At 43.4% G+C, this 12,607-nt stretch overlaps 1 protein-coding gene across 1 annotated transcript in view; it reads left to right on the top strand.

The window, feature by feature from the left end:
* Positions 1–12,607, top strand: part of LOC137347025 (potassium voltage-gated channel subfamily KQT member 4-like) — a 307,740-nt gene that overhangs the window by 157,687 nt on the left and 137,446 nt on the right. The window contains exon 8 of the mRNA XM_068011033.1: positions 11,299–11,387. Within this exon, the coding sequence (XP_067867134.1) occupies positions 11,299–11,387 (89 nt within the window). The remainder of the gene's footprint in view (positions 1–11,298; positions 11,388–12,607) is intronic.

Raw genomic sequence — 12,607 nt, 5'->3', positions numbered from 1 at the left:
AATGTTACACCGCTTTTCAAAAAAGGAGGGCAAGAGAACAAAGGGAACTGCAGACCAGTTAGCCTAACATCAGTCATTGGGAAATGCTGGAATCTATTATTAAGGAAGTCTTAACATTGCACTTCGAAAAGCACAGTATTATTAGAACAAGTCAACATGGTTTTACTAAAGGGAAATCCTGTTTGACAAATTTATTCAAGTTTTTTGAGGATGTAACTAGTACGGTGGATAAAGGGGAACCAGCAGAAGTCGTATACCTGGATTTCCAAAAACCATTCGATAGGGTGTCACACAAAAGGTTAATAGGTAAAAGAAGGGCTCACGGAGTTGGGGGTGATATATTAGCATGGATAGAGGTTTGGTGAACAGACAGAAAGCAAAGGATGGGCATAAATGGGGCATTTTCAAGTTGGCAGGCAGTTGTTACGACCAGGTGAGAAAGAGGTCTAGGGTTCCCTTTCAGCCTCAACCTGGTCTTACTGTAAGAGGGTTTAATTTTAAACACACCGTGTTTTTAGCACTCCCTTGGTGAATCCTTGTTCACCGCTTTCCAATGATAAGGCAAAGAAACCAGCACAAACAGGCTTTCTTAGGTTTACAGAAGAAAAGCTGAAATTTATTAAACTTAAACTCTAATTCGGTTAACACCTATGGATACATGACACACCTCACACTTGCATGCATACGCGATATACCCTCTGTGTAAAAAACGTGCCTCGCACATCCCCTCTAAACTTTGCCCCTCGCACCTTAAACCTATGTCCCCTAGTAACTGACTCTTCCACCCTGGGAAAAAGCTTCTGACTATCCACTCTGTCCATGCCGCTCATAACTTTGTAAACCTCTATCATGTCGCCCCTCCACCTCCGTCGTTCCAGTGAAAACAATCTGAGTTTATCCAACCTCTCCTCATAGCTAATACCCTACAGACCAAGCAACATCCTGGTAAACCGCTTCTGTACCATCTCCAAAGCCTCCACGTCCTTCTGGTAGTGTGGCGACCAGAATTGTACGCAATATTCCAAGTGTGGCCTTACTAATGTTCTGTACAGCTGCAGCATGACTTGCCAATTTTTTACTCTATGCCCCAACCGATGAAAGCAAGCATGCCGTATGCCTTCTTGACCACCTTATCCACCTGCATTGCCACTTTCAGTGATCTGTGGACCTGTACGCCCAGATCTCTCTGCCTGTCAATACTCCTAAGGGTTCTGCCATTTACTGTATACTTCCCACCTGCATTCGACCTTCCAAAATGCATTACCTCACATTTGTCCGGATTAAACTCCATCTGCCATTTCTCCGCCCAAGTGTCCAACCAATCTATATCCTGCTGTAATAGTAACATTGAGTTCAATAATTTCAGCATGACGGCCCCCCCATTTTACTTTTATTTTTAGTTATTTTTTTCTTCTCCCTTTTTAATTTTTTTTTTGTGTTTGTTTTATTTTATTTCATCTTAGTTTGTTCAGCTCGCTTGCCCACTTTTTTCATGTTTGTACTTGTGGCTGTTCAATTTTTCAGTCCATTAACACCCTATCTGTACTAATGCTTTGTCTTTCAACTCACCATTAACATATTGTTTGTCTTTGTTCCACGACCTTCTGGTCAACTATCCTGTGACCTTGTCCTATCTACACCTCCTTTGTTATCTCATGCCCCATCCCCGCTTTACTTGCTTATAACCTTTTATATTTCTAATATTTGCCAGCTCTGAAGAAGGGTCACTGACCTGAAACGTTAACTCTGCTTCTCTCTCCACAGATGCTGCCAGACCTGCTGAGTATTTCCAGCATTTCTTGTTTTTATATTAGTCATGTGACTAACTTGTCTGACCATGTCTTGGCTCTGTGTATTGTATCATCTCAGCAAGAAATGGAATGCGCTTCCCTGCCTTCAATGTCTGTTAGTATGTAAATGTTTTTTTCCAGTCAAATTCTAATAGTCCTTGTAACAGGCCTTCTCTTCTTCCCACCGACAATTTGAAATTTAATGTCCATGTGGCCTCCTCCTGAAGTCCCCGGCATCACAGATACCAGACTTCAGACAATTCGATTCACCCCGCGTGATATCAAGAAATAACTGAAGTCTAACAAACTTGATTGAATTTTTCAAGGAGGTGACTAGATGTGTAGATGAGAGTAAAGCAGTTGATGTAGTCTACATGGACTTTTGATAAGGTCCCGCATGGGAAATTGGTTAAGAAGGTAAGAGCCCATGGGATCCAGGGCAATTTGGCAAATTGGATCCAAAACTGGCTCAGTGGCAGGAGGCAGAAGGTAATCGTTGAGGGTTGTTTTTGTGACTGGAAGCCTTTGACCAATGGTGTACCGCTGGGACCCTTGCTGTTTGTAGTGTGTATTAATGATTTAGACGTGAATATAGGAGGTATGATAGGTAAGTTCGCAAATGACACGAAAATTGGTGGTGTCGTAAATAGTGAAGAGGAAAGCCTTAGATTACAGGACGATATAGATGGGCTGGTAAAATGGGCGGAGCTGTGGCAAATGGAATTTAATCCTGAGAAGTGTGGTGATGCATTTTGGGAGCACTAACAAGGCAAGGGAATATACAATAGATGGTAGGACCCTAGGAAGTACAGAGAGTCAGAGGGACCTTGGTGTACTTGTCCATAGATCACTGAAGGCAGCAGCATAGATAGATAAGGTGGTTAGGAAGGCATATAGAATACTTGCCTTTATTAGCCGAGGCATAGAATATAACAAAATTGTAGTCGTGATGTTGGAAATGGCATTAAACAGGAAATTAGAGACGCATACGATAAAGGAACATCTGTAATTATGGGTGATTTTAATCTGCATATAGATTGGGCAAATCAAATTAGTCACAATACCATAGAGGAGGAATTCTTGGAATGTATACGGGATGGTTTTCTGGACCAATACATTGAGGAACCAACTGTAGAACAGGCCATCCTAGACTGGGTATTGTGTAATGAGGGAGGAATAATTGACAATCTAGTGGTGCGAGACCCCTTGGGGATGAGCGACCTTAATATGATAGAATTCTTCATCAAGATGGAGAGTGACGTAGTTGATTCTGAGACTAGGGTCCTGAATCTTCGTAAAGGAAACTACGAAGGTATGAGGCGCGAGTTGGCCATGACGGATTGGGAAACGTTACTTAAAAGGATGACAGTGGATAGGCAATGGCAAACATTTAAAGAGCGCGTGGATGAACTGCAACAATTGTTTTTTCCCTGTCTGGTGCAAAAGTAAAACGGGAAAGGTAGCCAAATCATGGCTTCCAAGGGAAATTAGAGATAGCATTAGATCCAAGGAAGAGGCATATAAATTTGCCAGAAAAAACAACAGACCTGAGGATTGGGAGCAGTTTAGAATTCAGCAAAGGAAGACCAAGGGATTGATTAAGAAGGGGATAATTGAGTACGAGAACAAGCTTGCGAAGAACATAAAATCTGACTGTAAATGTTTCTAAAGGTATGTGAAGAGAAAAAGATTGGTGAAGACAAATGTAGGTCCCTTACAGTCGGAAACAGGAGCATTTATTATGGGGAGCAAAGAAATGGCTGACCAACTAAATGCATACTTTGGTTCTGTCTTCACAAAGGAGGACACAAATATCATACCAGAAATGTTGGGGAACACAGGGCTTAGTGAGAGAGAGGAACTGAAGGAAATCAGTATTGGTAGAGAAATGGTGTTGGGGAAATTGATGGGGCTGAAGGCCGATAAATCCCCAGGGCCTGATAATCTACATCCCAGAGTACTTAAGGAAGTGGCCCTAGAAATAGTGGATGGATTGGTGGTCATCTTTCAAGATTCTATAGACTCTGGAACAGTTCCTACAGATTGGAGGGTAGCTAATATAGCCCCACTATTCAAAAAGGGAGGTAGAGAGAAAGCAGGGAATAATAGACCAGTCAGCCTGACGTCGGTAGTGGGGAAAATTCCAGATTTCGTTATCAAAGATTTTATAGCAGAGCACTTAGAGAACAATGGTAGAATTGGGCAGAGTCAGTATGGATTTACAAAAGGGAAATCATGCTTGATAAATCTACTGGAATTATTCGAGGATGTAACTAGTAAAGTTGATGAGGGGGAGCCAGTGGATGTGGACTTTCAGAAGGCTTTCGACAAAGTCCCACATCAGACATTAGTATGTAAAATTAATGCGCATGGGATTGAGGGCAGTGTATTGCGATGGATAGAAAATTGGTTGGCGGACAAGAAACAAAGAGTAGGGATAATTGGGTCTTTTTCTGAATGGCAGGCAGTGACTAGTGGGGTACCGCAGGGATCGGTGCTCGGACCCCAGCTATTAATAATATACATTAATGATTTAGATAAGTGAACTAAATGTAATATCTCCAAATTTGCAGATGACACAAAACTGAGTGGGAGGGTGAGTTGTGAGGAGGAAGCAGAGAGGCTTCAGGGTGATTTGGACAATTTGAGTGAGTGGGCTAATGCATGGCAGATGCAGTATAATGTGGATAAATGTGAGGTTATCCAACTTTGGTAGCAAAAACAGGAAGGCAGATTATTATCTGAATGGCGATAAACTGAGAGAGGGGAATATGCAACGAGACCTGGGTGTTCTCGTGCACCAGTCACTGAAGGTAAGCATGCAGGTGCAACAGGCAGTAAAAAAGGCAAATGGTATGTTGGCCTTCATAGAGAGAGGATTCGAATACAGGAGCAGGGAGGGATATCTAGCTGCAATTACACAGGGCCTTGGTGAGGCCACACCTGGAATATTGTGTGCAGTTTTGGTCTCCTTATCTGAGGAAGGATGTTCTTGCTCTCAGAGTAGTGCAGTGAAGGTTTACCAGACTGATTCCTGGGATGGCAGGACTGACGTATGAGGAGAGATTGAATCGGTTAGGATTATATTTGCTTGAGTTCAGAAGAGTGAGGGGGGATCTCATAGAAACCTATAAAATTCTAGCAGGACTTGACAGGGGAGATGCAGGAAGGATGTTCCCGATGATGGGGGAGTCCAAAACCAGGGGTCATAGTCTAAGTCTATGGAGTAAAACTTTCAGGACTGAGATGAGGAGAAATTTCTTCACCCAGAGAGTGGTGAGCCTGTGGAATTCGCTACCACAGAAAGCAGTTGAGGCCAAAACATTGTATGTTTTCAAGAAGGAGTTAGATATAGCTCTTGGGTCTAAAGGGATCAAATGATATGGGGCGAAAGCGGGAACAGGTTACTGAGATGGATGCTCAGCTATGATCATAATGAATGACGGAGCAGGCTCAAAGGGCCGAATGGCCTACTCCTGCTCCTATTTTCTATGTTTCTATAAGAGCAGGGAGGTGTATAAAACGCTAGTTAGCCCACAGCTGGAGTACTGTGTACAGTTCTGGGCAGCACACTATAGGAAGGATGTGATTGCACTGGAGGGGGTGCAGAGGAGATTCACTAGGATGTTGCCTGGGCTGGAGCATTTCAGGTCTGAAGAGAGACTGAAAAGGCTAGGGTTGTTTTCCTTAGAACAGAGAAGGATGAGGGGGGACATAATTGAGGTGTACAAAATTATGAGGGGCATTGATAGGTTAGATGGAAAGAAACTTTTTCCCTTAGGGGAAGGGTCAATAACACGGGGACATGGATTTCAGGTAAGGGGCAGAAGGTTTCGAGGGGATTTGAGGAAAAGTGTATTCACTCAGAGGGTGGTTGGAATCTAGAATGCACTGCCTGAAGGGGTGGTAGAGGCAGGAACCCTCACAACATTTATGAAGTATTTAGATGAGCACTTGAAACGCCATAGCAAGCAAGGCTACAGGCCAACTGTTGGAAAATGGGACTCGAATAGTTAGGTGCTTAATGGCCGGCACAGACATGGTGGGCCAAAGGGCCTGTTTCTGTGCTGTGTAACTCTATGACTCTATGAAGGCGCTGAATACTGCAAAGGCTATGGACCCTGACAATATTCCAGCAATAGTACTGAAGACCTGTGCTCCAGAACTTGCCGCACCCCTAGTCAAGCTGTTCCAGTACAGCTACAACACTGGCATCTACCCAGCAATGTGGAAAATTGCCCAGGTATGTCCTGCACACAAAAAGCAGGACGAGTCCAACCTGGCCAATTACCGCCCCATCAGTCTACTCTCAATCATCAGCAAAGTGATGGAAGGTGTCATCAACAGTGCCATTAAGCAGCAATTGCTTAGCAATAACCTGCTTAGTGACGCTCAGTTTGGGTTCCGCCAGGGCCATTCATTTCCTGACTTCATTACAGCCTTGGTTCAAACATGGACAAAAGAGCTGAACTCAAGAGGTGAGGTGAGAGTGACTGCCCTTGACATCAAGGCAGCATTTGACCGAGTATGGCATCAAGGAGCCCTCGCAAAACTGAAGTCAATGGGAATCAGGAAGAAAACTCTCTGCTGGTTGGAGTCATATCTAGCGCAATGCAAGATGGTTGTGGTTGTTGAAGATCATTCATCTGAGCTTCATGACATCACCGCAGGAGGTCCTCAGGATAGTGTCCTAGACCCAACCATCTTCAGCTGCTTCATCAATGACCTTCCTTCAATCATAAGGTCAGAAGTGGGGATGTTCGCTGATGATTGCACAATGTTCAGCACCATTTGTGACCCCTCAGATACTGAAGCAGTCTGTATCGAAATGCAGAAAGTCCTGGACAATATCCAGACTTGGGCTAATAAGTGGCAAGTAACATTCGCACCATACAAGTGCCAGGTAATGACCATCTCCAACAAGAGAGAATCTAACCATCTCCCTTGACATTCAATGGCATTACCATCGCTGAATCCCCCACTATCAACATCCTGGGGGCTACAATTGACCAGAAACTGAACTGGAGTAGCCATATAAATACCATGGCTACAAGAGCAGGTCAGAGGCTCGGAATCCTGCGGCGAGTAACTCACCTCCTGACTCCCCAAAGCCTGTCCACCATCTACAAAGCACATGGAGTGTGATGGAATCCTCTCCACTTGCCTGGATGGGTGCAGCTCCAACAACACTCAAGACGCTCAACACCATCCAGGACAAAGCAGCCCGCTTGATTGCCACCCCATCCTCAAACATTCACTCCCTCCACCACCAACGCACAGTGGCAGCAGTGTGTACCATCTACAAGATGCACTGCAGCAATGCACCAAGGCTCCCTAGGCAGCACCTTCCAAACCCCCGACCTCTACCAACTAGAAGGATAAGAGCAGCAAATGCATGGAAGCATCACCACTTGAAACTTCCCCTCCAAGTCACACACCATCCTGACTTGGAACTATATCGCCGTTCCTTCATCGTCGCTGAGTCAAAATCCTGGAACTCCCTTCCTAACAGCACTGTGGGTGTACCTACCCCATATGGACTGCAGCGGTTCAAGAAGGCAGCTCACCACCACCTTCTCAAGGGCAATTAGGGATGGGCAATAAATGCTGGCCTAGCCAGTGATGCCCACATCCCATGAATGAATAAAAAAAAGCCTCATTCTTGATAGGTGGGGGCCTGCATGACACAGTGAATAGTGGAGTGCTACAAGGATCAGTGCTGAGGCCTCAGCTATTTATAATCTATATCAATGACTTAGATGAAGAGATAGAGAGTAAAATATCTATGTTGGCTGATGATACAAGGTAGGTGGAAAGATAAACTGTGGGGAGGACACAGAGAGGCTGCAAAGAGATATAGACAGGTTAAATGAGTGGGCAACAAGAAGGCAGATGGAGTATAATATGTGCAAGTGTGAAGTTATTCACTTTGGTCGTAAGAATAGAAAAGCAGAATATTGTTTAAAAGGTGTGAAACTTGAAAGTTCAAAGAAACTTGGGTGTGCTTGTACAAGGAATGCAAAAAGTTAGGAATGTACAGGAATAAAGAAGTCTTGCTACAATTGTACAGGGTTTTGGCAAGACCACATCTGGAATATTGTGTGCAGTTTTGGTCTCCACATTTAAGAAAGGATTCACTTGCACAGTACCTTGAAGGTTCACTAGATTGGTCCCTGGGACGAGGGGGTTGTCCTCTGATGAGAGGCTGAGTAAATTGGGCCGTTTCTCTGGAGTTGAGAAGAATGAGAGGTGATTCTGAAGGGGCTGGATAGGGTAGATGCTTGAAAGATTGTTTCTACTGGTCAGCAAATCTAAAACACGGGGGCACAGTCTCAGGATTAGATGCTAATCATTTAGCACTGAGATAAGGAGAAATTACTTCACCCAAAGAATTGTGAATCTTTGGAATTCTCTATCCCAGAGGGTTGTGGATCTTCCATTGTTGAATACATTTAAGGCTGGGATAGACAGATTTTTTTTGTCTCTCAGGGAATCAAGGGATATGGCAAGTGGAAGGGAAAGTGGAATTGAAGCCTAAGTTCTGCCACGATCATATTGGATGGTGCAGTAGACTCGATGGGCCATATGTTCTACTCCTGCTCCTATTTCTTGTGTTCTTGTGGAACCCTGCCATTCACTCCCATCATATAGAAAAGTATCTGGACTCCTCCCACTCACTCTAGTCATATAGAATATTCACCCGACCCTGCCATTCGCTCCCATTACATAGATAATAACATCGCTATTGACTCCCTTTGTACCAAAAAGTGACTTTCAAAATCAGGAAAAGTTCCAGCAGAATTTGATCACAGCTTTGGCTTGGATAGAATTAAATTCTGTTACAAGACTGAGTGCTCGCTCTGTGAACTAGTGCTGATTACTTGCACTGATGCTCATCAGGTCAACAACAGGAGGCTCCTGTAATAAATCTCCCCAGTGTCACTTTGCACATGGTTGTGAATGTTCGATGGTCAGAGGTCGGAAGGCTTATTTAGTGCACAGCATCACTTAGGCTTGCACTGAGAGTCCACTTTATCTTCATTCCCTTTCTGCTTCATTCCAAGACATATAAACCCTATACTCAGGAATCAGGAATTTGTCCTTTTCCTCTTCGAACACTTAAGCCATGCCTCATGTAACTGTCTCTTAAGTAGTTGTAAATAAATTGTCTTTGGCTCAAGGTTTCCTTCATTTGTAATCATGTCTCTTGCAGTCTGGTCCATATATAGCTCTGTTCAGTATTCATTCCACTGATTTCCTTCATGTTTGAACAGTTTGCGTCATGTCTCCACCCAAAGTCTTATTTTGAGAACAGACTTTGTTCACTTCACTCTAACCCTAACTTAGAAAATTAAATTATAGCCCCATCATTGTTACCCAATGTCTTTTTGTACTTCGGGTGACCAAATGTGAATGAGGTCTCCAAGTCTGGTTTTGCCAGTGTTACTGTTAAATGGATCTAGTTATTCAACTTTAATGTTAAGTAATGAGCTTAAATTAGTCAACACTAAGGGTGATTGGTATCCTTCCATCTGCGAGAGATGATGGGAATGCAGGCTCAGTCGACACTGAGGAAACACTTAACTAACAATGACCATAACGTGATTTAATTCAACATTAGGCTTCAGAGGAAGGAGAGTGAGTCACAACCTAAAGCTTTAAATTTAGGTTACACTGGCTTTGGAGGGATGAGGCAGAAATTGATCACAGTTAACTGGGTGGAACTACTTTTTATTCTTTCATGGGATGTGAGTATCACTGGCAAGGCCAACATTTGTTACCCATCCCTAATTTCCCTTGAGAAGATGGTGGCGAGCTGCCTTCTTGAACCACTGAAATCCATGTGATGTAGGTGCTGTTAGGAAGGAAGTTCCAGGATTTTGACCCAGCAACAGTGAAGGAACGATGATATAGTTCCAAGTCAGGATGGTGTGTGGCTTGGAGGGGAACTTACAGATGGCAGTGTTCCCATGCTTCTGCTGCCCTGTCCTTCTAGGTGGTAGAGATCACAGGTTTGGAAGGTGCTGTCAAAGGAGCCTTAGTGAATTGTTGCAGTGCATCTTGTGGATGGTACACACTGCTGCCACTGTGTACTGGTGGTAGAGGAAGTGAATGTTTAAGGTGGTGGATGGGATGCCAATCAAGCGGGCTACTTTGTCCTGCATAGAGTCAAGCTTCTTGAGTGCTGTTGGAGTTATTGACATATAAAACTGCAGACAACAGTTGGAAGGTGTTCAAAGAAGTATTTGCCACAATACAAGAACTGTACAAAGTCGTAAAGGATGAAAGCCTACTTGTTTAATTAAACAACCTTGGTCAACAAAAGAGGTGAGAGATAATATAAAATTAAGAGAAAGCTTATACAAATGCAAATAATGGAGAGATATAAAAACATCAAAGGGATACAAAGAAAATTTGGTTGGGAGAGGAGCGTTGGCAAAGACGCTGGGAGAATTCCCTGCTCTGCTTCAAACAAGTGCCATGAAATCTTTAACATGCACCTGAACCAGAAGAAGGGGCCTTGGCTCAACATCCAACTGAAGTGCAACACTCTGACAATGCAGCACTCTCTCGGTCCTACACTCTGTCAGCCTAGATAATGTGCTCAAGTCCTGGAGGAGAGCAGCTCCTGATGGAACCTAATGAGAGGTAAACTAGTAAAACTTAAGTATTTACATTACTGGTATTAACACAAGATATATCCTCACATATCCATTTAGCCAAATATTAAAAGGTTAACAACCTGGGAGATAAAAAAATACTGGGAACAGATGTAGAGCATATCTATACCTATATTACTTGAGGGCAAACCCGATTGCTGTCAACAACTTGTGGGAATTTTTCTGTGTGGCTGATGAGATGCTGTGTACACAGGGTTCCGTGGAGAGCTGCATCATAGAGATGATTATAAAAACTATCTGCTGTGACATCTGCTGGAAAGACCCTCTGTGTAGACATTGGGTGTGGACACAATTAGGCTCCAATGTGAAACCTTCCAATAGGCTTCGAGCACTCACTAGTTGTGCTCACAAATGAAGCTCAGACACTTGGATGAGGAAGCAGAGGGTGGCCAGCACTCTTAGAGCATTATCCCAGGAAGTATTGCTGTCTTGACAAGAGGCGAAAGTTTAAATGGAGCCACTATTTAGTTTTTTTTTTAAAATGACCTTGGAACCCATTCAGGGTGAGTATGCACCATTCACCCATTCACTGCACTTACGCCAAGAGTCTGAACCCCGTAATCATAGATTTCAAATTAATTCTGGGGTTTCTGCAGAGTGCTCAGTTTGGTAAGTGTTGATTCATATGTACCAATAATTGTATTTATTGCTTTTTTTCACACCCAAACAGACAATGCTTAATTCAGTTCTGATATTCCTTTCTACATAAAATTCCCATTATCTTGCGTGCTATTTATGTGCCACTTTTTATTTTGCTTTGTCGTGTCCTGTCCTGTTTGATGGTTTGATCTGTTGGTGTGTGTCTTTCTCTGTTTTTATTTATCCAGGCTGCTTGGCGTCTCTACTCTACAGATGTGAGTCGGCCTTACCTGACGGCCACCTGGTATTACTATGACAGTGTTCTACCTTCGTTCAGGCATGTACCCACACACCACTGAAGTAACAGTACTTTGTATCGAGCTGCCTTTCAGTATCTACCTGACTTCAGTATTCACTCTGTCTAATCTGTGCTGTTTCCAATGAAGAGAAAACACCGGTTTAATTGGTCTGCCAGGCAGTCCTTTGCGATCCTGCAGCAGTTACATCATTTTCTCAACCCCAGAGGACTTGCTCTCTGACATCCATAACCTGAAAACTCTAGGAATAGTTTTATTTGTGTTATGTGTGGGCTCTCAAGTGAATTCTTAAAAAGATCTATTACTGGCCTTAATACCTCAGGGGGGAAAGTCAACCCAAGTTTTGGCTCTTCATTACTGTGCAGTAACCACTGCTGTGGGTGTATCTGTGTGGATGGACACAGGTCTCGGCTTGACAGTGCTCCCCCCCCCCCCCCCCCCATAGTCAGACAGCCTGTCAGTACTCATTCTCTGGACTCACACATGGAGAATAGTCACTGTAGCAAGGTTGCAGGTGGCTGCTAGTGGAAGCATACTCTAGCATGAATCAGTACCCTCAAGAAAAATGTGGAGAGAACAAATGCTCTAATTCTCCTGTCCTCCTGCACTTTTCCTTCCTCATATTGCTTACTGCCTAATTGCTGGTATGCCACAATGCTAGTCACAAGCCAAGTGACTTTGCCCAAGTGACCATTAATAATGTGTAATCCTTGATAGTGAGTATAGCCAGGCTCTTTAATAGTAGAAGGCATCACGACTTGCAAACAAGGAAAAGAATACTTTGAGTTGGTTATATGTTTCCCGTGTATGAACTGGAGCCATTGGCAGACCAAGAATAAAGGTTTCTTTCTCTTTGTTGTGCATTTTGCTGTTATATTACTGCCATACTCACTGGTAATTGAAGATCTTGTGTATTCTCATTGCCCTGCAATGGAAAAAGAGACAGCAATGGCCTGTGTCACAGTGTTAGCCTCCCCACCCCATGTTGTCCTAGTATTGTGCAAAATCTATTTTTTGCCTATATATTTTCCATGAAGTACCCATGACTACTCAGGAGTGGTTGGAGTGGTAGGATTTTATATTTAATGGCCCCGGATATGGATTGTCAGTGGCGAGCTTAGGTTGATTTGATTCAGTGTTAGTTTCACATACATGTAGAGCACTGCATTTTGAAAACCGTCAGATTTAAAGAGTTCATTCATTTATCCCAAGTTTCCTTTCACTTGCTGTATCTTGATTT

Source organism: Heterodontus francisci, chromosome 31 (genome assembly GCF_036365525.1).
Source record: "Heterodontus francisci isolate sHetFra1 chromosome 31, sHetFra1.hap1, whole genome shotgun sequence".
Taxonomy (NCBI): Eukaryota; Metazoa; Chordata; class Chondrichthyes; order Heterodontiformes; family Heterodontidae; genus Heterodontus; species Heterodontus francisci.
This window is presented reverse-complemented; position numbering and strand designations above follow the sequence as displayed.